General features: G+C 48.7%; 1 protein-coding gene across 1 annotated transcript in view; it reads right to left on the bottom strand.

Moving 5' to 3' along the window:
- SUPT6H (SPT6 homolog, histone chaperone and transcription elongation factor) overlaps positions 1-25,178 on the bottom strand; it is a 1,106,805-nt gene that overhangs the window by 955,595 nt on the left and 126,032 nt on the right. The window contains exons 3-4 of the mRNA XM_085649126.1: positions 12,498-12,695; positions 11,937-12,007 (exon numbers count right to left, since the gene is read on the bottom strand). Of these exons, the coding sequence (XP_085505252.1) occupies positions 11,937-12,007; positions 12,498-12,695 (269 nt within the window). The remainder of the gene's footprint in view (positions 1-11,936; positions 12,008-12,497; positions 12,696-25,178) is intronic.

The raw sequence follows: 25,178 nt of genomic DNA, 5'->3' as shown, positions 1-25,178 counted from the left end.
TGTGCTCACTACGGCTGCCATTTCTGATGTTAATCTCCCCCTAAAAAGTCAGCCACCCAGCCTTGCCTTGCCCAGTGTATCCCTCTATGCTGACTATGTCACGCTCGATTTGGTTTATGTGGATTCCACGCCTCAGGAGCAACAATTGAAGAGTAATTATTCCCAAATATAAAACAAACGCTGCTTTAAAATTCAATTTTAATTATCACTAGAAAAAGCTTCTCTTTTCTTCTGTGCACGCAGATAAAATAAAAAAAAACGTTAGCTGATAGTTGGGTTTCTGCAACTTAGATTACTCACTTTTAAACAGAATCATCATTTCAAAATTGCACTCAAACAAGTTAAAGTTAAACTGCAACTAAAATACTTTGCATTCTAGCAGTTGCAGTTCTGCTTATAAGTTTAGAACTGCACAAACCAGAATGTAAAGAAACGCAATGACTAGGGTACTAGTGACTTAGAAATTAGGTCAGACAACATGGGCACTGCCATGAAGTATAACTAAGGTTGAATTATTCAGATAGGCTCCAAGTCCTATTCCTTGGGCATATTGTTTTAAATAAAGTTTTCATATCTGCACCTGCAAAATTCTTACTAGCAGATCATCATTCTTTAGTTACTGGGATACCGGGGTTGCAGCTGGGCTCAGGGGGGCGTTGAGTATGCTGAAGACGGCAGGTTTAGATAAGAGTTCAACTAATATTGACATGTCTTGAGCATCTCATTCAGATACTGTGTGTGAAACATTGAGAGCTTGCACAGTGCCAAGTGTTCCATGTTAAAGTGAAAAATCAAGTATCAGAATGCAACCTTCTATAAAGCAAAATGTCTGGAATAGCTGGAGGTGTTCTATCTTCAGAAAAGTGACAGTCAGCAAATAAATACCATATTTGCTATTTTTCAGATACTACTAAAAGCGATAGGATGTCTGTAAGAAATGCTGTATAATTGTACCTCAAAATACAAATCTGTCTTTTAATACTACTAAAAAGGATTGCAGAGCTCTTGTTTTTTAACATTCAGCCCTTGCTTTTTATAGCTTGACTCCACGCCTTCATTTATTTTTACTCTTCAGCACGTTTTAATCAAACTCTTTCAGACACCCTCTCTGGAATCACGGTTAGAAGCTTCAGAGTGTTTGGTTTTCTGATATAACCCACTTAGCTTCCACTCCAACTGGATTTTAAGGTCTCTTTTCACAGAACGCCTCCACAACAACACAGAACCACCTTGGCATCAATGCACCAGCACAGCCCCACCACAGCATCAGTGCAGCAAAACCTCAGCACCAGCGCAGCACCACATCAGAATCGGACAGCATCACCGCAGAACCACCTGAACACCAGCACAACACCATGACCTCAGCATCATCTCAGTCTGCCCTCGGAATCTGGCATCTGTTAATTCTTCCCTAGTATCAATCATCTGCTTGTGTTGAAATTCAGATACTATTTCCCAACCTTCACCCTCCCATGAGTTTATGTCCTTCCCTTTTCCCCCTCCCCTGCATAACCAAAAAAAAGCTATAACAAACAAGCATTCGAACAGGCAGGAAGAACTTGCCAGCATTGAAAGGACAAAAAAAAAAAATATATTACCTACTGGCGATAGCCAGTAGGTAGTTATAGTTAGGACCACGTTTCCATAGGAAAACCTCAACATTCTATTTTGAATAACTTTGGCGCCGGTCGACGAATCCTCGCAAATTTTTCAAAATAGGTGGGGCGCTACGCTCCGCTCCTACCCTGAAAGTCTCGGGGGGATCCGTCAAGCGGGGGCTGAGATAAAAGGGGGGTCCCAAAACGCGTTTTTCCCATGCATTTTTCCATAGGACCTTTAGAACGAGCTACAGCCCGAACGGCTGAACAGAATTACTCAAAATTTGGCAGAGAGGTAGTCCCTAGGTCAAGGAAGTGCCTTTTGTAGGTTTGGTGTAAATCTGTTCAGTAGATTCTGAGAAAATAGCCTTTAAATCAATATATATATCTGAGCCAGCTTACGGTACGCTTACCGTACGCTTACGGTAAGCGTACGGTGGCGTGCGCGAGCGCGATTCTGATTGGCTCTTAGATCTTAGTAAACATTCGAATCGGCCGAAACCAGGAAGCGGCGGCCGCCATTTTGTCTCTCGCACTGAGAGTGATTTTTAAAATATCAAGCCCAAAAACATGTAAAGGGGCTGTTTTGACAACTCCCTCCCACATAGTCATGTTGAGGGAGTCCCCAAACATCCCCCAAGTGCAAAAACGGTTTTATTTTTTTTTCGGCAATTTCGCGGGGTACGCTTACCGTACGCTTACCGTAAGCGTACGGTAAAAAAATAAAAATAAAAAAAACACTATCCACACTTACCCCACCCCCTGTGCTTTTGGTGGCCGAAGGCCACCAAAAGCACAGGGCTTATGTTAAGGGCAAAAAACACTATCCACACTTACCCCACCCCCTGTGCTTTTGGTGGCCGAAGGCCACCAAATGTACAGGGCTTATTATAAGGGAAAAAAACTTAGCATTTAAAAAACCGTACTAATTCACTGAAAAAACCATAGGTTTCACACACGTTATAGTTAGGAATTAGCATTTAAAAAACCTTGCTAATTCACTGAAAAAACCATAGGTTTCACACATGTTATAGTTAGCGGAAATTTTACTGATAAAAAACCAGTGAAATTCCCCCGTTATAGTTAGCGCAGGCAACTATAACTCACGCGACTGCAATCTTCTGCTGATGACATATGTGTCTTTATGAAAAAAAAATATTTGTAATATATGTATAGCTAAAAATGTATGGAAGAAGACATGGGCAAATAAGTGTCTAAATACAGTATTAGCATCAGCAGAGGATTGCAGTCGCGTGAGTTATAGTTGCCTGCGCTAACTATAACGGGGGAATTTCACTGGTTTTTTATCAGTAAAATTTCCGCTAACTATAACATGTGTGAAACCTATGGTTTTTTCAGTGAATATATATATATATATATATATATTTTATGTTCACTCTTATTTTTAATAAGGTCGTTCAGTTGTACATAATGTCTTGGTTATATATAAGGTAACAAAAATGCTTATAACACTTTTTTATTGTAACTTTTCAACATGCTGCAGAGCAGCCACGCTGCTCTACAACATAGCTTAAAGACATTGTCAAAGCCTATAGCTCTGGCTAAACACTTCTAAGGTCCCAAAGGTGTCTATTGGCTATGCCAGGGCTTGTTGTCATGGTCACCCCCCCTCCCCCCATGTTTTTCTCACCAATGCAGATTTCGACTGGAAGCTTGCTAACCAGGCCCCAGAGCCAATGCTCTTTTCCTAAACTAACGTAACAGATACAATTATGATATAATTGGCACTCTTGGACAAAGTTATGCCCACTCCTCACAGGAAGTGGTCATGTAGGGGGTGTAGTGTAGCTTATTGGATACTACAGTTCACTCCCCATAATACCCTTAAATCAAGTATTTAGAAGAACACCTGGCAAGAGGAAAGTAGAATCGACTGACTCAAGAAGGACACCAAAGAGCCGCAAGATGCAAGAACGGAGGAGCAGCAACTGACTTGGCATCAATTCTGCCAGCCTGCCTGCTGTCCCCACCAAGTGCGCCAAAGATGACTTGTCCTGCAGATGTTTAGCCTCCAAAAGTCTGAGTTGGCTGTTAGCACTTCGCAAAACAGCTTGCATCACAGAGGCACCTAAACGCAAGCTACGGTTTACCGGACTGCTAACCCCTAGCCTCACTGATGAAGCAGCCACCCAGGAGGAGGTATTGAGTGCCCCGAGAGGTCAGCCCCGTCTACCCATCAAGTAACGAGACGGTAGGCCCTCCAGCAACATACCTAGGGTGCCAGCCCTACTGCAGCAGTCAAGACTTGATGGCCCAATCCAGACACCGACCCGACCCCAGAGACCAACCAGCCAACGAAGGACACCAGCAGGGCAGAAGCCATAGTCCAGAGTGGCCCAGCTGTCCTGTTGGGTACCCATCTCCAGGTAATAACCTGAAGCAAGCGTCTCTGACCACAGCGACGGACACCTCAAAGCACCTCTGCACCAGAGTCCCACAGCGCGGGTCCAAGAGAACCGGCGGTCTCTCTAGCACTCAAAGGCCTCCAAGACCTAAATTCACATTTGTGTTCCTCCGGACTGGTCCCCCAGTCCCAGCCTGCAGCCTCTTTCTTCAGGCTCACCGAAACAGTGCCTCTGACCACTGCGACCCGCCAGAGAAAATAACACTGCACACGAGCCCCACAGCCTGAGTCTAGATCAACCAACAGTGCAGCTCAACTCCAAAGACCCTAAAGACCAGAGCCTCCCTCCCTTTGGGTTTGAAACGACTGGCCCCCACAGTTTACACTTAGAGCTTCTTTTGACTTCAAATGACTGCCCGACACCAAAGAGCAACCTCTGCACCCAGATACCCAAGAGCCGACCAAGGTAACCTGTTGGTGAAGTTGTGGACATTGGCCCCTACTTACCTTACGTCTAAGTCGTTGACATGTGGTCCTATACAATGTATGTTTAGCCCATAGGTTAACATAACCGCAAATACAATACTTTTATTTAAATGCTAAAACCTTATCTTGAAAATAATTTACCTGATCACAAACATCTTATTGCCTAAGATAATATAAAAACGTGTTATTTTTATTAACTGGTGTCACAGGGCTCGAAAAATCATAAAAATGTTACTAGACCTGCAGGTCTGGTAACTTGAATACACTACTCGACCTAACTGTAATGTACATGACCCATGAACTGGTCTCATCCAGATTGTCACACAGCTCCCTTTACAAAAAGTAACTGTAAGAAAATGTTATGTTAGGTTATGTTAGGAGTATTTATATTGCGCACAGCTGCCCCAGCTAAGGGGTGTCCTGGCGCATGACCAGTAAAAACACAACAAACACTGAAATGAAATTCCAAGAGGGGGAACATCTAGATAGGGGAAAATTAAAACAAAAAGGTTTTTATGGCTTTGCGAAAAAGAAAAAGATCATCCATCACACGAATCTCAAACGGAAGCGAGTTCCAAAGTGCTGCTGCTTTTACCCGAAAAGACCGACCACCTATTCGGCTGAGCTTAAACCTCGGCACCACAGCGAGTGCCTGACTGACTGACTTTTGACCTCTCTCTCTGAAAGTTGGGATAATGTGACAAGATCAGATTTAAAGGTATCTTTATTGCTCATTCACTTTGTGAGCAAGCAGAACACCTGTTAACAGCTCGCCAGAACGGGCGAGTAGGCCATAGAAATAGGTCGTCCTGATTAAATCTGCCTCGCTACTGCGAGTGAATTTCTTTAGCTCTGTGTGGGATTTCTTTGAGTGTGTGTCCGATTTATCGACTGGATGTGTACAACAAATGCTCAACACTTACCTTTGATTAGTCTAAGCTGCTCAACCACACTATCACAAAATAGAGCACTTGGGATTTTTGGAGAAAGTTTTACAAACCAGTAAGGGTTGACTGGACTCTCTACACAGTATACTTTGTTTTAGTGCACTATATATAGAGGCAGTTTCCTACATATAGTATCTTCTGTCCCATCTGTGCTTTCTTGCTCATTTGAATGTCCACAAAATAATGTTTTGCACAGGTGTGTGGTGATGCCCATGCAGCTGCTAAGCACATCTCGTGGATAGGGACATTTACTAAGAACACCAGTGTTGCACCTTTTATCCTAGCGGAGTGTGCTCTGAGGTGCATGGGTAGGGTCTTCCCCACCCTGGAATAGCAAGTGTATTGTGTCTGAGGTATTCTTTCCCCACTCGTGGAGGAAATCTCTTATCCTGCCTCCCATAGGAGCATTGTGGTGGGGTAGGATGTTGTACAAGCCATTTATCTTTTGGTCCTTCCCCCCTTTGGGAGGCTGACCTCTACCCCTTCCTCGAAAGGATGGTCTTCCACAGTGCTGCTGATATGACGCTTGCTATGTGCCGTGATGTTTACTGCCTTGTGGCTGCTGTTGCTGCTGCCCAGATGCTAAGGGTGACTTGCCTGCGAGTCACCTGGTTGCAGTTCCTCCCCACCTGAAGGAACCCCAGAATTGCAGTGCCCCCATTGCTTTCACCGTCTTGTTCTGCTTCTTTAATTGCTGCCTGTCCTTATGGGGCATCCCCGGTGAATGGCATATAGATGATTGAGGCTTGCACATCAGGTTTTAAACCGGATACTCTGAGCCAGGTGTGTCTTCTTAATGTTGTCACTGTGCACATCTGCTACTGGCAGTATCTGCTGTATCTAGTGCAGACTTGAGGCAGGCATTAGCAGTGTTTTTTCCTTCCTGCATTACTACCTTGGCCCTCTTGCAGTACTCTTCTGGGAGGAGCAGCATGAGGGACTCCATCTCGTCCCACTGCTGTTGTCTGTAGTGGTTCAAGTGAGTGTTACGGTTAGCAATGCTTCATTGAGCGACTGCTTATCTCGCCATCTTACTAGCCACCAAGTCAAGTTTATTTTTCTGGTGGTGGTCCCTTGGTAGTGGGTGTCTGTCTCTTTGTAGGAAGCTGGCTCTGTATATGGTATATCACTATGTGGTTATATTGTGCACAGAGTCCAGAGATTCCTCCAGAAGGTAGCAGGGCTCAATATAAACCCAAAGTGCTCCATTTGTGGTAGTGTGGGTGAGCAGCCTTTGGCCTACCACAGATGAGTGTAAGATATTTATTATACACACATTGACCAATGAATGACACAGGAATCAAAAAGGAGCTCCCCATCAATTTTTGAAAAATACATTTCTTTCAAGACTCATTTTAAGACCAAGATGTTTGCAAACATTCAAATATTTTTTTTTCAGGAAAAATACTTGATTCTTTAGAAAAGTGGACACTTATTGCGATTTCAAGCTTTGCAGTGTTAACCTAAGGAAGAATACCAGAATGTTTTTGTTTTTTTAGGTAAGTACATGATTTACAGTTACAGTCTTCGGGGTTTCAGGTCAACACCAGGCAAGTTCAGATTGGCCACAAAATAGCACCACTAACGGCACAGGGGCAGAGGTCAGATTCGTGGTCGGTGCCCAATGAAGACTGGGGGTTCTCACAGATGCCCTGCTCACAGGTGAGTAAAGCAGTGTCAGGGGTCGATCTCCAAGGGTTGAGGTAAGTGCAAGGGGCCACAAGGCAGCACCAAACTGACACACTCAGTGACACGGGGGCGGATACAGAGTGCCCAACACAGCGTCGGCGCCCAATGTAATTCAAAGGGGAAGATCGAGGGTTGAGTAAAGGATACCAGCTCAGGCCAAGAGGCTGGATGAAGAAAACCCAGAGATGCCCAGGTACATAGAGTTGCTAAGGGACGTACGGACGGAGTCAGTCAGGATGCCCAAGGCCCAGGGGCTTCAGGTGCAGTGGTGCCCTTAGGCGTTGAAACGCATCTTAACAGGCAAGACACAGTCAAGGGTAGTCTTCGTGCAAAGGCTGCAGGCATCGAGGAGGAGTTCGGCAGGGGTCAGCCCCCGGTGGACGCGTACTCAGAAGTACTGGGGAACTTTCATAGGACTGGTGGGCCACTTGGACTAGGGCTGTAATCGCTTGGTGCAGAGTTGGATCCGAAGGTGTTAGGAGTTCCTCAGGGCAGAGGTCTTTTTCTTTGTAACTGGTTTCTTCTGGACAGGTCCGCTGTCCAAGGGAGATTTGGAGTCTTTATCGAGAGCAGGTAGTACTCCCAAGGCTTTGGAGGTCGCTGGGCCTGCAGGACGAGTCGTATTTTTGTAACAGCGGCGAAAAGGCAGCATACAGGCCAGCAGGGACAGAGCAGAGTCAGTCATTGGTTCCTCTTCTCTTATGCTGGTGCAGCTCTTCTGTGTCTGGGCTTCTAAGGTCATCATAGAAATGATTTCAGGGTCTGGGGACCCACCTAAATACAAGATTTAGGGGCGTTACAGGGAAGTAACAGATGTCTACACTCACTATTATGTCACCCTCCTGTGGGAGGGAGGCAAATCACTGATAGGATAAGTCCCTCCACCTTCAGGATGGTGGGCACTGAAGAATGTGATTAACTTCGCCTCAGCACCTGAGGGGTGGAGTTGGCAAAAGGGGGGCACACCTCCTAAACTATCTGGGTTTTCCCCCTGGTACTCCCGCCAAAATTGTGGGTTTGAACCAGGGGGTTTCATCTACTGTTGGCAGCAGAGGCTTGGGGTCACATTACAAAGACGGCCAGGCGTTGCTCCCCTCTCGAGCACTGTGCTGATGCTGGTGGAGAAGGGGGTGACTCCTCTGCACAGAATGTGTTTTGTTTCCGTCCTCAGAGAGCAGGGGCTCTGGACCCAGGGGTTAACAAACATGTCTGGTGGTGTCAGGCTGCTTAAAGTCAGATAGGGACCACACCCGGGTTATGAGTTTTTCAGGTGGAACCGCTAAGGTGCCCTCTGTGTACATGTTTCAATAAATCCCACACTGGCATCAGTGTAGGTTTATTGAGAGTATTTGGTTGGTACCAAACACTCTTGGGTTCAGTAAAGCCATCATGGTGCTGGGGAACTACAGTTGTCAAGTTTCCAGCCCATGTACTCTCTTTGGCTTTCCTGGCACGTACAATATTTAAGAATGGACTTAGATATTGTAGGGGCATTATCTGCTCCCGCAGATATACCCACACCTGAGATGCAGTGCACCCTGCCTTGGGGCTTGAAAGGCCTGCTAGAGGGGTGACTTCCCTATACCTTGGGTAGTGCTGCTTGAACATGACAAACCGGCAGTGTGGCATGTCGACTGTTGTCGTTTTTGTCTGCAGCAAGGCATGCAGGCAGCAATGGCAGTCCGCTTGGCCCTGGAGAGGGGGTCCTATTGGAACCTCTTCAGTCCCCATGTACTAGGTCCAGGGTACCATTTACTAGGGACTTACGGGGGGTGGGTCTGCAGCTGCAACTCCTGGGACAGTTTTAAGGAAATAAAACTGGTACTGGGATCCTGGACAGCAGGGACCTAGTATTCTACAGTTAAAGTTGCATCAAAAGCCAGGGAAAAAGTGTGTGTGGGGGTACTGCAACAGATACCCACTTTCCCACACTCTTCGTTGTGGTTGTCAATATAATTGAATCTGCTGAAGCATTTCCCTTAAGATATTTAGGGTCCTGAATGAAACACTTGTACTTTTCCCACTCTTGGTGTTACCGCCATTGCAATGGCAGACTCACGGAAGACCCCTTCACTTGGTCAAGGATGCTAAGAAGCATGAGTATATATAGGTCTCCCTTTTGTGTGGGCATTAATGTTCCAAGAAGGAAACATGAACCCTCCTTTTCATTCTCTAGTTGCACCCCATATGTCTCTGCAGCCCTCTCGATGAGGCAGTTGTAGAGGGATAAGTTGTCTGGTGGAGATGGCCTCGAAGGGTAGCAGACCACCCGCCACCCCCGGAGAATCTGTATCGAGATCCTGGCATGTCTCCTTTAACTGGTTCTGGTCGTGGAACCCTGTTATTTCATCATCCTCCTTGAGTTTGTAGAACTCTTCTTGCTCCTCTTCATGAGGTTCTGGGGTTGCCGGGGCCTTCACTGACACCGAAGACGACTGGTCTGGCATGGTCGTCAAAGGTTTTGCAGGAATAGGGAATTCCTTCAAGGAGTCGTCGAACTCCTTCCTCTGTAGAGCTTTGTTTTCTTGCGCTCGACCTAGAGGGCTTTTTGTTAGATGACGAGCGGCTGTCTTTTTTTGGGCGTTAACTGGTCCACTGTCTACAAGGCCTTGCCTTTGTCTCCAACTCCCTCTCAAGTGGATGACTGCACCGAGGGTTGCAACCGGTCTTTCCCCCAATCGGTATCCTTCAGTCGGAATCAGTGTGTATTTTTTTGTTTTGGCTGACCTACGGCCAACGAGTGCTTCAAAGCAGAGGATGCATTTTGGGACTTACTGTACGAGCCACTTTTGGTGGCTTATTTGCCTACGGCTTCTTTTTGGGGTGCTTCGCCGCTCTTCCCAACGATGATACTTTTTGGCATTGGCAGTGTAGATCTCGACATCCGACCCATCTCCACAAGTTGTTTCGACCTTCTAGACCTTCTCCCCCTCGTCACTGAATAAGCCGAGGTCCTAGAGTGAAACCTGCATCTTGCGAATGGAATGCTGGCCATGGTGTAGTGCTCTAGCCTCTGTCAACGTCTTACCTTGAGAGTTTTGGGTACCAACTCAGTGCACGCTACGCTATCTTCGTCCTTGTGGTCTTTCAGTAGACAGTGGTTGCAGACTTCGTGGGGGTCTCTCTGCAAATTTGTGGTGTCAGTTGGGGTAGAACTTAAAAGGGGGGTTTTCCATGACCCTAAACTGCCTCTCCCTTCTTTATTCTCCAACCACATGGTTGTTACCGGTGGAGTTCCCCATAGGAATCGAGAAGGATCCCCTTCTCTGTAGATCGCTCTTCTCACGGTCTAAGCCAACATTTCCGATTTTCTTACTTTTCTCTTTTCAAAAAAAAAAATCTTTGGTGTGCCTCTGTTGTGCTTCCAATGGCAGAAAAGGGAACTTTAATATGGCAACTATGCATAGGAACTTCCGGGGCGCCGTCTGACATCACAAAGTGGATGGATAGATATACTACCAAATTGTGGACGACGAAGACCACAAAAATAAAAACAAGAATGGTTACGGACCCAACCACTAGATGGCGGAATAACACAAAGCATGTGAATTCAGAAAGGGATTCATACTGCAAAACCTAACACAAGAATGGCTGCCCCGTGGCTGAGCCACTGGTAGCGAATTAAACACTGGAAAAGGTAGGTACTAACCAGTTTCAGAATAATTAGCTTCATCTCCAATTAAAGCTTACATACAAATACAACAGTATATCATTAACTTCTTGCGAATTGTATGCTTGCGTATATATTTTCTTTTGCCCTGAGCTCCTTTCTATCACTTTTAATTTGAGGTATGATTGAGTTTTAAGTAGATAATGTGCATCTGCCTTGAATCCAAAAATAAGGTGAATGATAGTCTCACACAGAGTGTGTAGTTGCGTGGTGTGTGTAAAAAAGAATCATATGGATAATTTAGGCATCTTGGACACTTTCAATCCAGTTTTCGTCCCAGCTATGGTATTCAGCCAGCGCTAGTGGATAGTATGTTTATATTCGATAATTCTATGGATTAAACAAACCTTGCCATGCTAGTGGTGTTCGACCCCTCTGTGTCAACCATGCAGTACTGCTCATTCATCTCAGAGCAACAGCAGAGGCTGATGGACGATCTCTTGTCATTTACATAAATAATTCAGGAATGTGTTTAGTCTACTGCGTACCTTTCTATCAAACTTTAATCTTGCGATCCATAAATTCTACTATATGCTTATTGTGTATGTTCTGTGTATTACGTGCATACCAGTTATAGGTTTCCTTAAATCTAAAAAATTAAAAAGGTTAAAACAAAAACGTCAGTCCGGTCAAACATTTACCTAAAACCTTTTTTAAGAGCAATCCACAAACATGATCTGGAATCACGTGGATAGTCAATCCACTTACAATCAACACTAACATGCTTAGGAGATGCCCACTGTTCAACAAGTGGGCCAAACATTTTTTAACACATTTAATGTGAAACTGGGTCTTAACCTCAGTGACGCATAGACCAGCATTTCATTGTCAACAAACTAGACCCTGCACATGCAAAGAGCTTTTCTTGTGCATGAAGTATAGCTCTGGTTAAGTGTAGGGCACTAGGGGTATTCTATACTTTATTTTCTTCTGGATTAGTGAATAAACTTATACACTTTGTTCGCAGCAAGACATTACAGGTAAAAGAAGGTAAATCCAGCAGAGACGCTTCAAATCTTTCGTCTGACCACCCAGTGAAAATGAATCTACTATCTAAACGTGTATGACAGACGCTATATGCAGAGTCGCAAACAAGGAGTACCTATTTGTGGACAACCGTCGTGAGACAATGAAAAATTATTGAAACTTGCGGGGGGAGAAAGTAATTGAAGAAAACTCACTCGCTTCACTTTGACTCCCAAGTTCTCTTCAATCAGGTCAAAGTCGTCATCTTCAAGACGATCATCAAAGCCTGATGGAAGATAAATTGCATCTTAGAATCCAGGATATTTAGAGTCAGATTGACCGGTCTAAATGAGCTGTAAATACCAGGAATAAGAAGAGCTGCAGGACACACAGACAAACAAGCACTCTAAGATGACTGATACAGGTTACACAGCTATAGAAACAGGACTACCGTTGGGAATACTGCAACATAACACACGGGTTCTTAGTAGACTCGAGAGAACAATAAGCACAGTTTGCAACGTGACAGGGCACACAATCTTATTTATGTAGTGCTCAGTGAGACAGATGCAGGGTAACTTTAGATAAACAGCGAACATTTGACTGAACGGGAAAATTACATTCGTGAAACAAGCAGGCACTCATTTTAGTAGAGTAATAAGTAAGGCAAACAGCGACTGAGTCATAGCACTGTAACAGAAGAGGAGACCGGCTGAAGCAAGACACAGCAAGTTACAGGTGGATGAAAGAGGGCTAGGAGTTCAGCATTAACATACTGCGCTTTCTCTTCTTATGACCGACTACATTGTCTGAGCCGCCAGAGCGTGCAGAGGCAGCTGATGCTTTAGATGCCCCTGAAACACTGCCATCATCGTCTTCCTCATCTTCCTCATCATCATCATCATTGATTAAACCCTTCAAGTTCCCCTGCTCGTCTTGATCCTCTGGGTTTTCCTCATCTTCATCCTCCTCATCTACAATAAAAATAATTTTTAAAAACGTGTAAGGATTTAAAGGAGTAATCCAAATTCAAGAATTTATCTTCAGTCAAAGCACAAGGATTCTTCACACCAAACACGTCAATATAAGAACTACTCTTAAATCATGTGCATCTCCTGTCCACAACACATCTGCATTACTAACACAAGGTAAAATACGCTTTATTTTGAATCCTTTTGGTACGGAAAACAAACTATGAATGAAATGAAGCAAAACCCAACAAATAAAAGGATATAAAAGAGCCACTATAGGAATATAGTAAACATTATTTTTCTAATGGCAGCTAAGACAGTGATCCAAATGTTGCGAAAGGCTCGTATAATAAAAAAATATGCAATGTTTTATAAACTGAAGACAGAGCACAGCACAAAGCGAAGATTTAGAATAAGCCAAGTTGATAAACACACAACTAGTTTTGAGCCTTTGCTTTCGTTTGTCAAATGAGCAAATGGAAACAAATTGCCTTGTGGTGCTTGTATCAAGATCATGACTTATTGGACAAAGAACGAGGATGAAGACATTTCTGAAATTAAGGTGGCATGGATTCTTTAATCAGGAAGACAATATTGGACACTTGGTAGAAAGATTTGACATCTTTACTGGCCTTGTGCACTGTGGAAGATCTTGAAGAGTCTGGGATTGGTGATATTCATGGAACAATAGGGGAGATTTGGAGGTAAGAAATAAATGCCCTGGACTCGGATGTATATTGGGTATAAGTTAAAAGGCAATGTATTGAAATGCTCTGTTTATGACTGCTCTGTTCATGGTGTGAAAAAATGAATAAAGTATAAAAAAAAATGCCCTATACGGTGGCAGCTTTACGGGAAATCCACAGAGACTTCAATCAAAAGCTTTCATTTATGGGAAGCTGGATGATGTAGTAATGTACTCTGGCAGAACGGCTGGTATTTGGGAGTTTTACTAAATAAAAATGCTGCAAAGATTTAAACTCTGAAGACGAGCAATTATGGATTCAGGAAGACACATTCAAGTTAATGTACACAAATAAGAGCAGATGTATTTAATTCCTAGAACGCCTGATGTAGCCAAGGAAAGAAAGAAACAAGAAGGAATTATGCAGCACAAAGCCTTTATGTAGAAGTGGGAGTGACAAGTAGGCTGGCAATGGCATGTGCAACCATAAATTGGAGATAAAGCGGTGGGATTGCGGTTTGCAAAATATGTTTCTAAAAGATTCACCAACTCCCTAAGAAAATACAAATGAATCCGTAAAGATATGTGGACAACAGAACATCCACACTAGTACATTTTCACAAAGATATTTCTGACAGTTGTACTAGAAATAGAATACTTGCAATAGGAATTCAAACTTAACAAGCATTGGCGAAGCCAATAGGTCTCGCCTATGCAAGAGCTATTAGGCTTTGCTAATATGTTTTACCAATTTAGTGCACAAGAGTGGCTGCTGTTCAGCATGGCTAAATGTTAGTGGAGTGTCGTCGAGTGGAGTGTTTTGGAGTGGCGTAGAGATTGGTCTGAGTGACAGAGTAGAGTTGAATGGTGTAGAGTGTCAGAGTAGCGTAAAGTGTTGTGGAGGGAGTAGAGCGTCAGAGTGAAAGAGCGCCGGAAAGTGAAAGGGTATGGATTTGAGTAGAGTAGATTGAACTACAGTATCAGAGTTGAGTAGACTGTCGGAGAGTGAAGTGGCGGAGTCGTGTAGTGGCAAAGAGGGTGTTGCGTAGAGTGGAATAGAGAGGTGTAGAGTAGAGTGATACAGACTGTAGTAGAGTATTGTAGAATATAATGGCGTCAAGTGGAGTGGCATTGTGTGCCATAGAGCGGAGTGGCATAGTTTGTCAGAGTGGAGTGGCATTGAGTGTAGTGGAGTAGTGTGTCATAGAATAGACTGGAGTAAAGTGGCATGGTGTGGCATACAGGGAGTTGCGTAGAGTGGGGTGGCATAGGGTGGAGTACAGTGTCAGTGGAGCAGAGTTTAATGGAGCAGAGCATTATAAAGAGGAGTGTCAGAGTGAAGTATATTAGAGTGGAGTACAGTAGCCAAGAGTTCAGTGGCATGGAGTGCATTGGTTTTGAGTAAAGTGACGTAGAGTGCAGTGGCGTTGAGCGCATTGGTTTTGAGTAAAGTGACAAAGTGCAGTAGCGTAGACTAGCAAAGAGTAGAGTTTCATAGAGTGGAGTAGTGCAGGGTAAAGTGGAGTAGTGCAGGGTAGAGTGGAGTAGTGCAGGGTAGAGTGGAGTAGTGCAGGGTAGAGTGGAGTAGTGCAGGGTAGAGTGGAGTAGTGCAGGGTAGACTGCAGAGGTGTAGAGTAGAGTGGCATAGACTAGAGAGGTGTAGAGCGCAGGGGCATGGAGTGATGTAGAGTTCAGTAGAGTGGAGTGCAGGTGCGTAGAGTGGTGAAGAGAAGAGTTGTGTAGAGAGCAATGACATAGTGTTGCAGAGTAGAGTGGCGTAGAGTTCAATGGTGTAGGGTGACGCAGCATGCTGTGGTACTGAGTAGAACGTTGCAGAGAATAGGGGTGTGCAGTGATGCAAAGTAGTTGGCGTATGTGCCGAAGCATTGGATGCATTGGTTTTGAGTAAAGTGGTGTATAACGCACTGGCATAGAGTGCAGTGGTTTAGAGTAAAGAGGCATAATGTAGACTGCAGAGGCATAGAGTGGCACAGCATAGAGTGCATTGGCATAGAGTATTGTTTCAGAGTAGAGTGGAGTGCTTCAGAGTAGAGTGGCGTGGAGTGGTCCAGGGTAGAGTACGGTGGTGCAGGATAGAATGAAGTGGCATAGAGTAGTAATTATTACAAACAGGAGGAACCCGTAGACCCAGTTGAGACCCGAATAAACAGAATATCATGCAACGTCTCAATGGGTGTCAATTAAAGGGAACAATCGAAGATTAAATCAATTATACAAGAAGCAACAACACGTGGTCCCAACTTTTTGATAAGTAAGTTTATATTATTAACAGAAGCAAAGAAATGTATTTCACGGATTATAATGTAGCATCAGACATGCTTTTAGAAATGTGTACTAAGTGCAAGGTGAACACATTGTGCTTGTGAAAAAATATTTAAACTGCGCAAGTTAAATACGTGAGAGTAAACTTAAAACGGCGTATTGGAAATACTTTGGAAGTTATTATGCATAAATTATTGGACTACAATATTGCTTATCGAAGATCATGTCATAAGTAGAGGTTTTTTTTTTTTTTTTAATTATTTTTTTTTTAAAATTTGGGGGGAGCGACCTCTTATGTAACGGTCGCTCCATGGGGCATAGTAAATCTGTTTCGGCCCCCCTTGGGAGCTGATTCTGCTATTTGTTCAGCCAATCTGCTCCACAGGCAGTTGGGGGAGCAAAGCCCACTAGGGACCATATATTTATTTAAAATATATTTATAAGGGAGCGAACTCTTGGCCAAGGGTTGCTTCCCTGGGTGCAGCAGGTTTCCCTGTGTTTCGATATCCCGTGTGCCAATCTAGCCACCGGGGGATTGAAACCTACTAGAAGCCAGGTATTTTGTGTATTATGTTTGGGGGGAGCGACCCCTTGGGCAAGGATCCATCCCCTTTTTGGGCATGATAATTTGGCAGTTTATGAACCCCTCATGGGCAGATCGGCCTTCTAATTTTAGGCTGGTCTGCCCCCAAGGGGGGCAAAGCCACTAGCCCACCAGGGATTATATTATATATGGCACGTAATGTATTGGAAGCGGCCCCTTGACCAAGAGTCGCTCCCCATTTTTTTATAAATATTTTGGCCATTTCTGCCCCCAGGGCCGATCAGCCATGTATTTTTAGGCCCATCTGCCCTAGGAGCACTAGACCACCAGGGAAAGTTAGTGTGCAGTGTAGTTTGGCTGATGAAGGTTTTGATGTTTGGCTGGCTGTGTGTGGACTGGCACTTGGGTGGCGGCGAGTGTGGCTGGCTTTTGGATGGTGATGGGCAGACTTCATAGTGTTTGATAATGTTCACTGTTATGTTTTTCATCATTGGCGATTGTAGTTTTTTTTCTCCTTTTTATTTTAGTACAAAGCTTTTGTTTTCCTCATGGTTGCAGTTAATGCACAGGTAGATCAGCAGTTTGTGTAGTTGAAAGTTGGGTAAGAAAAAAGATTTTTTATACTGTTTACTCCAAATTAGTATCAATGACCTGCATTAATGTGTTTTTTGGAAATGGTATAATTAACAGCCTAGTTAGCTTCTGTTTGAATGCGTGTGAAATTTTCCCTCTATTTTTGCACAATGTGTATTGTATTTCTTTGGGTGGAATTTTCTCGTTTTTCTTTTCTAGTGGGTTTTTGTTGGTGTTTAATGTGTTTGTTGCTGGTGAGTCTAGCGGTCTTTAGCAAGTGAGTGGTATTCTTTTATAGTATATAGGTCTTTGCGTGCTTTGTATTGATTGACTTCATGTTGCCATTGCTATATGCCAGTAGATTAACTTTTTGTTTTATAAATCCACACTTTATTACTTATTTTACACAGTGTTGAGTATTGTTGACTTATTTGTCAAGTTACTTCTCTTGGTAAGGATTATGGCTAGCTGCAGGGTGACCGCTCAGCAGGTGTTTGTTATGTCTTGAGTCTTTTTCTGACCATGATTAGGAGACTGGTTCTGCATCTGAGGCAGAGGAGGAAGGCGAGAATTCTGGCAGTGAATTTTCTGTTCAAGAGGAATCATCTGATGATGAAGTCACTCTCAGTGCGGTTGAAGATACTCTCAGAGGGGAAACAGCCACTACAACGCGGCCGTTTCCACGCATAACCATAACCACACATGCATTACAACGCATGCGCGGTTACAACGCATGCGTGGTTACCACGCATAGCCTTTCCCACGCATACCTTTACTACGAGATACGTAGTAAAGGCATGTGTGTTAAAGGAAAAAGAATTGGTTTTTTTTTTTTTAAACGTGTGTTTAAAAAACGCACCTGTTTCCGTAGTGATGTGGAGCCAATCGGCGTCGTTAGAGGAAACGGAAAGACACTTCCACTTCTTTACGACGTGCAACGCAGATCTGAAGAGCTGGGAGAGGACGTGGAGAGGCAAGTGGTATTTTGTTTAAAAAAATAATAATTTACGAGATGAGGGGGTTGTGTTGGGATCAGAGGTAACCTTTACCAAGAATATGCCATTATCATGCATGGTTTTATGAGGGGGGCGTGGCTTAACACGCAGCGAGAGCGGACATGCCCGGGTAGAGCTCCTGCCTGAGCTCGCCTACCCCGGGTCTTTTATCCGCCGAAAACTCCTTTTTATGGCCCGAAACTGCCGGCGGACCTGATCCGGCATCTGCTGCATGCCCTGGCCGAATTTGGGGCACATCGGAGGCACCGTGCACCACCGGCGAGCCTGGAGCCGTCCTGGTTAGCCCGCACCTGGGGAGGACGCCTACGCGAGTCCGCAGCTCGGGGCGACTCACCGGGCCTCGGGCTGCGGCCTGCGAGGAGCCCCGCGGCCTCCCATGATCCGACGCTGCAGACGGCCCTGGTCTGATCCCTGCAGTGCGCCCTGGCTGAACTTGGGGCGCATCAGAGGCGCCGCACGACACCACCACTGACGGCGAGCCTGGCGCTGCACCGGCGAGCCCACACCTGGGGACGACGCCTACGCGAGTCCGCGGCTCGAGACGTCCCAACAGGCCTCACACTGCGGCATATGAAGAGCCCCGCGGCTGCTGTCGTGACACCCTTACGAGCCGGACAGCGACCGGGGGCACCTGGAGGCCCCCCCTCCCCCCGTGGGAAGCATCCGGACGACGACGGCGGGCTGGGAACGGCTTTAGGCAGCCACGTGGATTCCATCTGCGACGCCCAGCATAAACGTGAGTCGGTGGACGGGGGCCTGGGGGCCGGCGGGGTAGACCCGGAGAGGGGACGGAAGCGGGAATCCGAGGAGGAGACGGCGACCCTTGGACCCGCGACGCAACGCAGGGAACTCACCTCCCCCTCCCCCCGCTCCGGCCTGCTGGCTGATGCACCGTAACCCGGCCTCCCTCATACAGGCTCCCCACAGACCAGTACGCTGCACCACCTGTGGCCCCACTTGCGGCGACGAAGCTCCGCGAGACTGGACCGGATAGGAGCTGCACACGCGCCCTGATCCCCTGGGGAGAGACATTTGCTCTGCGCTGCTCAGAGCCTCTAGCTCTACGACGGGTGGACGCAGCTTACAACGGCGATCCCGGAGACGCTGAGGCGACCTATCGCGACCGACGGGCCCCTGCCACACAACGCCGGGGGTCATTAACTTGTGCACGCCACCAGCTCCATGCCGGGAGGAGCGCGGACACGTACTGGATCGGGACCTGCGGTGGCGAAGGGGAGACAACCGAAAACGGAGCACAAGATGGATACCGACCACGTGGCGGCGAAGTTGGACAGCGTCTTGGCAGCTATGGAGCGGATGGAAGAGTCGCTGCAACAGACGCGCACCTCTCTGGAGACCAGAATCGATGGCGTGGCGATAGACCTGACCCACCTCCGCGCCGACCACAAGAAGCTGCAAGACCGCACCAAGACCCTGGAAGATAGAGTGGCAGCGATTGAACCATTGACGGCACAAACAGACAAAAAGGTACATGACCTCCTCACCAGAATGGACCTCTTGGAGGACAGGGCGGAGGATGCGGAAGGACGGGCACGAAGAAATAACATTCGCCTCGTGGGCATCCCAGAGAAATGGGAGGGAGCGGATCCCACACGTAGGGTTGAGGACTGGTTGCGAGACCTACTTCCAGCTGGCACGCTTTCCCCCTACTTTGTGGTGGAGAGAGCCCACCGTGTGCCCATGCGGCTGCTCCCTCCGGGTTCTAACCCCAGGCCATTCCTCCTTCGAGTACTCAACTACCGAGACCGAGACGCGATCCTGCGCGAAGCCAGGAACCTCGGGGAGGTCACCATTGAGAACGCTGCGGTGATGTTTTTCCCGGACTATACTGCAAAAGTCCAGAGACAGAGACATTCCTTCCTAGCTGTCAAACGGAGGCTACGTGAAGCAAACCTCAAGTACTCGCTACTGTTCCCGGCCAAGCTACGAGTAGTGCTACGTGACAAGACGCACTTCTTCATGAACCCCGAGGAGGCCGAGGCCTGGTTGGATGGAGGAATGCCTGACGCGCCGCGGAGGGCACCGGGAGCCAACACGATAGAAAAGCCCAGGGGCCCGGGGAGGCGACGTCGCCGAAGATCATCCACGCCACCGCTGCTCGGGGAGGCAGTACGCCGCTCCCCGCCGGCAGCCCTAGTCCAACAGGAGCAACAGGATGCGTTACGCAGGGTGGCGGAAATCAGCAACTCCCCGGCGCCATCGCTCCACCCGGGCGCCAGCCCAGCAGCGTCTTCTACAGATGACGAGGCGATATATGGACTGCCGGACACGCAGAGCTCTGGGGGACCCCCGGAGGTCACACCCCAGACTGTGGATCTCTTTGGCTGACGGCAGCTGGGCCTGGCTGCTGCCAACTGCATAACGTGAACCCGCCTGGACTCCTGCCTGGCTGCCCCGCCTGGCCCTGGGGTTGTCCTAGGCCTGCCGACGCTCGCACTGTTGCTGCCCTGGGGAGCCAAAATGCGGAACTGGCCACTGTAAGTACTTTACCCACTTATTCCTCTGCGGCTCATACACCACCTCTGCAGACGCGAGGGAGTGCCCCGCTGCGACTCGCTGCCGGCCTGCGGCGGCTTGACCTGACTGGGAAGGGGCTTACGCCCCCCCTGATACCCTTGCACGCCACTGACTGATGCCTGAGCGTGCAGCTGCCACGGCATGGAATAGGAGGAGACACTGGGTGTCCGCTGGCCAGCGGGGGCATACACGCCACACCCGGGAGAGACACTGGGCACATCCATAACTGCACTGTTTTGATTACTGTTCGAACGCAACCACAAGCACCCCCTTAGACTGTATAGTTCGCGAGCTCACTTGAGTGTTTGGACGGCGACCTGTTGTGCGGCCGACCTTTTGGTATTTGAACCCTGTTGCCATGTTAAGGCCTTTTACATTCCCCCTTTTCCCTACCCCACTACCCTGTTGGAGATCATGGTACTGCGAATATGACACTTGCGATAGCTGCGTGGCTGAGACGGGCTGCTGGAGCTGGAGGACCTCTGAACGGGGGACCACACCTTGGGAGGGGAGGAGGCGCACACACACGAGTAGCTGCTATGGCTAATATACAAATATGCACCTGGAATGTCAGGGGAATGCACACACCAGCCAGACGCTACCATATATACTCATACCTGAAGCGCCATCAAATCAACATAGCGCTACTCCAAGAGACCCACTTGAACGGTGCTGAGGTGCAGGCGCTGCGCCGTAGATGGAGAGGGCAGCTTTACGCCACGGAGTATTCCTCCTACGCGCGCGGAACACTGATATGGATCCGCCCTGGGACCCCCTGGGTAACTACGGAGGTGGCGGTGGACGGGGAGGGCAGATATGCGGCTGTGCGGGGTAGATTGGATGGCCAGCCTCTCACGCTGGTATCCCTATATTCCCCCAATGTAGATCAGGGCAGCTTTCTGGCGCGACTCTCGCAGGTCATGTCACCATGGCATGCAACCTCGTGGATAATGGGGGGCGATTACAATTGCACACTAGATACGGCGCTGGACCGCTCCCTCCCACCCCCCGCCAATGCCTCTACACGGGGAGCCACGAAAGCGTTACTGGAATGGGCTGCGCAATGGGACCTACATGATGTCTGGCGACAGCGCAACCCGGGGGTGCGGACGTATTCTTACTACTCTGGCGCTCACGACTTACATGTCCGACTGGACAGGTTCATGGCCTCCACTGCCCTCTTACCCCACGTGACGGACACGCAATACATGGGCCGCACGCACTCGGACCACAACCCACACTTCATGTCAATAGCCTGGGCGCACCCACACCCTCCTGTCCCCACTTGGCGCTTACAGCCTACGCTGCTACTAGACGCGGCTTTCCGAGATAATTTGCTTACACGCATCGCGCAATACTTCGAGGACAACGCTGGCATGGCGTCCACTCCGCAGACGGAATGGGACGCCTTCAAGGTAGTACTTAGGGGGCATTGCTTACATACACAGGGGCACATAAGGCATCAATTGGAGAGGGACTTGACTAGATTAGAATCGGACTTACTGTTACGGGAGGAGGGGGCTATGGCTGGCGACGGGGGCCCGCTACATGAGGCCCGAACGGAACATGCATGCCTTTTAGAGCGACTCCGGAACATAAACTATGCCGCGCACTCGGCGAGGACGCATCACCTGGGCGACAGACCCGGCAAACTTTTAGTGTGGCTAATCTCTCAGGAGACCCGCTCGACACCAGTGGCGGCTGTACGGACGGGAGGGGGGGACTTGGTGTACACACAGATCGGCATCCACGATGCCTTCACGGCTCATTATGAAGAGCTGTATCGCTCCCGCTTGGCGGTTCCTCCTATGGCTATCGCTGACTACCTCTCTCCCCTGCCCATGCCGCAACTAACTATCGCGCAGCAGGACGAACTGGGTGCCCCTCTGGAACCTGACGAGCTCCGAGAAGCCATCTTTAATCTGTCGAATGGCAAAACGCCGGGTCCGGATGGATTGCCGGCGGAGATGTACAAGGCCGGTTCGGATATTCTCATTCCGGAGCGGCTGAAGATGTACACCGCGGCAGCGGAAGACGCCGCTCTACCCCCAACATTAAATGAGGCCACACTAGTCTCTATTCTTAAACCGGGCAAGGATAGTACACAGGTAGGCTCTTACCGTCCGTTGGCACTCCTGAACACAGATTATAAAATCCTGGCTTCAACTTTGGCTAGGAGACTGGCCCCCCATGTGCCCACCTTAGTACACCGCGACCAGAATGGGTTCGTCCCCACACGCCACACTTCCTTCAACATACGCCGCCTCTTCCGGGTGCAGGAATACGCTACGCAGCAATGGCCGAGAGCGGGATGCCTCATATTGGATTTGGAGAAGGCTTTCGATTCTGTTGAGTGGTCGTACCTGCGGGCGGTTACAGAGAAGTATCAACTGGGGGGGGGGGGGATACCAGACCATGATTGGCCTACTTTACGGCAGGCCGACGGTCCGGGTCCGCACGGGCCGCCTCCTCTCGGACACCATCCGGGTCTGTAGAGGCACCCGCCAGGGCTGCCCGTTGTCGCCACTGCTGTTCTCATTGGCCATGGAACCACTGGCCACGACCCTCAGAGCGCACGGGCTGGAATGGGGAATCCCGCTGGCGGATGGCTTACACGCAGTGTCACTGTATGCAGATGACTTGCTGCTGTACGTCAGGGACATAACCGACATCCCTGCCTCCCTTGCTGACATTTTCCGCACCTTTGAGGGAATATCGGGCCTGAGAGTTAACTGGGCCAAGTCAGGGGCGTACCCCTTTAACCCAGACGTACAGGAATGCGACATTCGGCTGGGAGGAGACAGGCTGCAATGGCATCCCACCACTTTCCGATACCTCGGGATTCGAATATATCGAACACCGGCAGATGTTTTGGAAGGGAACCTCTGCCGAGCGATCGCTTCCGTCCGAGCGCAAATTGGCTTTTGGAATACCCTACCCCTAAACGTGCCCAGCCGTGTGGCGCTGACCAAAATGATTGTGCTACCCCGCCTCCTATACTATTTCGCGAATATGCCTCTGTATGTGCCCGTTAGGCTCTTTCGTGACCTAGAGGCACTGCTCCGCTCCCTCATCTGGAATAAGGGGAGGCCACGAGTGGCGCTGACTAAACTATATATGCCCACAGACTCGGGGGGCCTGGCGGTTCCTAACCTGGAGCTGTACTATCTCGCGGCGCAGATGCAATGGGTGGCGGGATGGCTGAGCGGCAAACAACTCGAAGGCACGGCCACACATATGCCTGCATGGACACAAACGCAAATTAATGCGCTGTTCCATCTGATAACCCGCGCGCCCTGCCCCTCCCAAATCTACCTGGCAGTGGCGCGCAGATGCTTTCTGAGGAGCCTTCGTCTCACGCGCGCTACTAAACCTTATGCCCCTAGCATGCCACTCTTGGGTATGCCTGGCCCGACGGGGCCGCTCACGGAGGCCCACTTAGCTGGCTGGGACCAGGCGGGAGTGGCCACACTGAGCGATCTATATGCTGATGGCGAACTGCTCACGCTCGCCAACTTGGCTGAAGACACGACTCTCCCGGCGGGACAGTTTCTCCTACACGCCTCCCTCTTGCGCACACTCACGGCTTCCTGGGGTGACATGACAGAGGAGCCTCAGATGCATACCTTCATGCAATACCTACACGTTATGGGCCATGGCGCGCACATAGTACACTGGCTGGCGCAGGCGCTACAGGCGCACTCGCAGCCATCCACAATAACATTGAGGGAGCGCTGGGCGACGGACAGGGGAAGAGACTGGACGGACAAGGAATGGGCAATGATACTGACCGGCCCGATGAACATCCCACGCAATCCCCGCTTTAAACTCATACAGTTCTACATCCTACAGCGCGCATACCTCACCCCTGATAAAATGAACAGATACTTTGCGAGGACGGATGCAGCATGCCCGCGATGCTTCCTGCCGGGAGCGGACCTTTTACATATGCTATGGCACTGCCCGGAGATACAGGCGTACTGGGACACAGTGCTGGCACTGCTCGTGCGCGGCGCAGATGGGCGGCTCCCGCATACATGGGAAACATGCATTCTAGGACTCTACCGGCGCACAAAAGAAAATAAGGTGCAGGCACGCTTTTGGGACATGGGTCTTATCACGGCCAAACGCATGCTTACCAAGCACTGGAAGGCAACCGCTCCCCCATACGTACGCCACTGGAGAGCCTCTTTTGTTAATTGGGCGCAAGCAGAGAGCGCGGTGCTCCTTCGCGAGGAAACGGCAGGGCTCCGGAAGTTTCCCATCGCGCACCTTTGGGATAATCTCCTTGGGACATTCCAGAGGGCTTGCCAAGATAGGGGGATAACCTGAATCCCTGGGACGTGTCGCACCTCTGCTGACGGGGCGGCGACGGCCCTGGGGCTACTGGGAGGACGACTCTTATCCCCCCCCCCTACTTGCCCCCGATGCCCTGGGGGTGCTGGGGGGTGGGTGCGGACACGGACACTAGGGAATCCCAACCTCCTTGAAAACCCTCTTTTCCTTTTGTTCCCCTCTCCCGGCCTGCGACTCCCCGTGCACACCACGCGGTCCTGCCGTGCCCGGTCCAACAGTCGACGACCCTCCTGCTCTGCCGCAGACTGATCTCCCCCCCCCTTCCTTCCCCCTCTCCCCCTCAGCCCTACTTGAGTTCACGACCTTAACCCTAGCACATACTATTGCCATGCATGAACAGGATAGGTAAGGACTACGATGCTGCATACCAGGCTCGCCAGATCTATGCGCTGCCATAAGGGTAGCTGTGAGCTATACTGCGTTATCCTTGCCGCGCTTCGGCCCGCACTCTGAGCGCGCTGCTGGCGCTCGACCACCCGGAGACCTCCATA

Source organism: Triturus cristatus, chromosome 3_2, assembly GCF_964204655.1.
Source record: "Triturus cristatus chromosome 3_2, aTriCri1.1, whole genome shotgun sequence".
Classification (NCBI taxonomy): domain Eukaryota; kingdom Metazoa; phylum Chordata; class Amphibia; order Caudata; family Salamandridae; genus Triturus; species Triturus cristatus.
The sequence above is the reverse complement of the archived record's forward strand: the minus strand, read 5'-3'. Positions and strand labels throughout refer to the sequence as shown.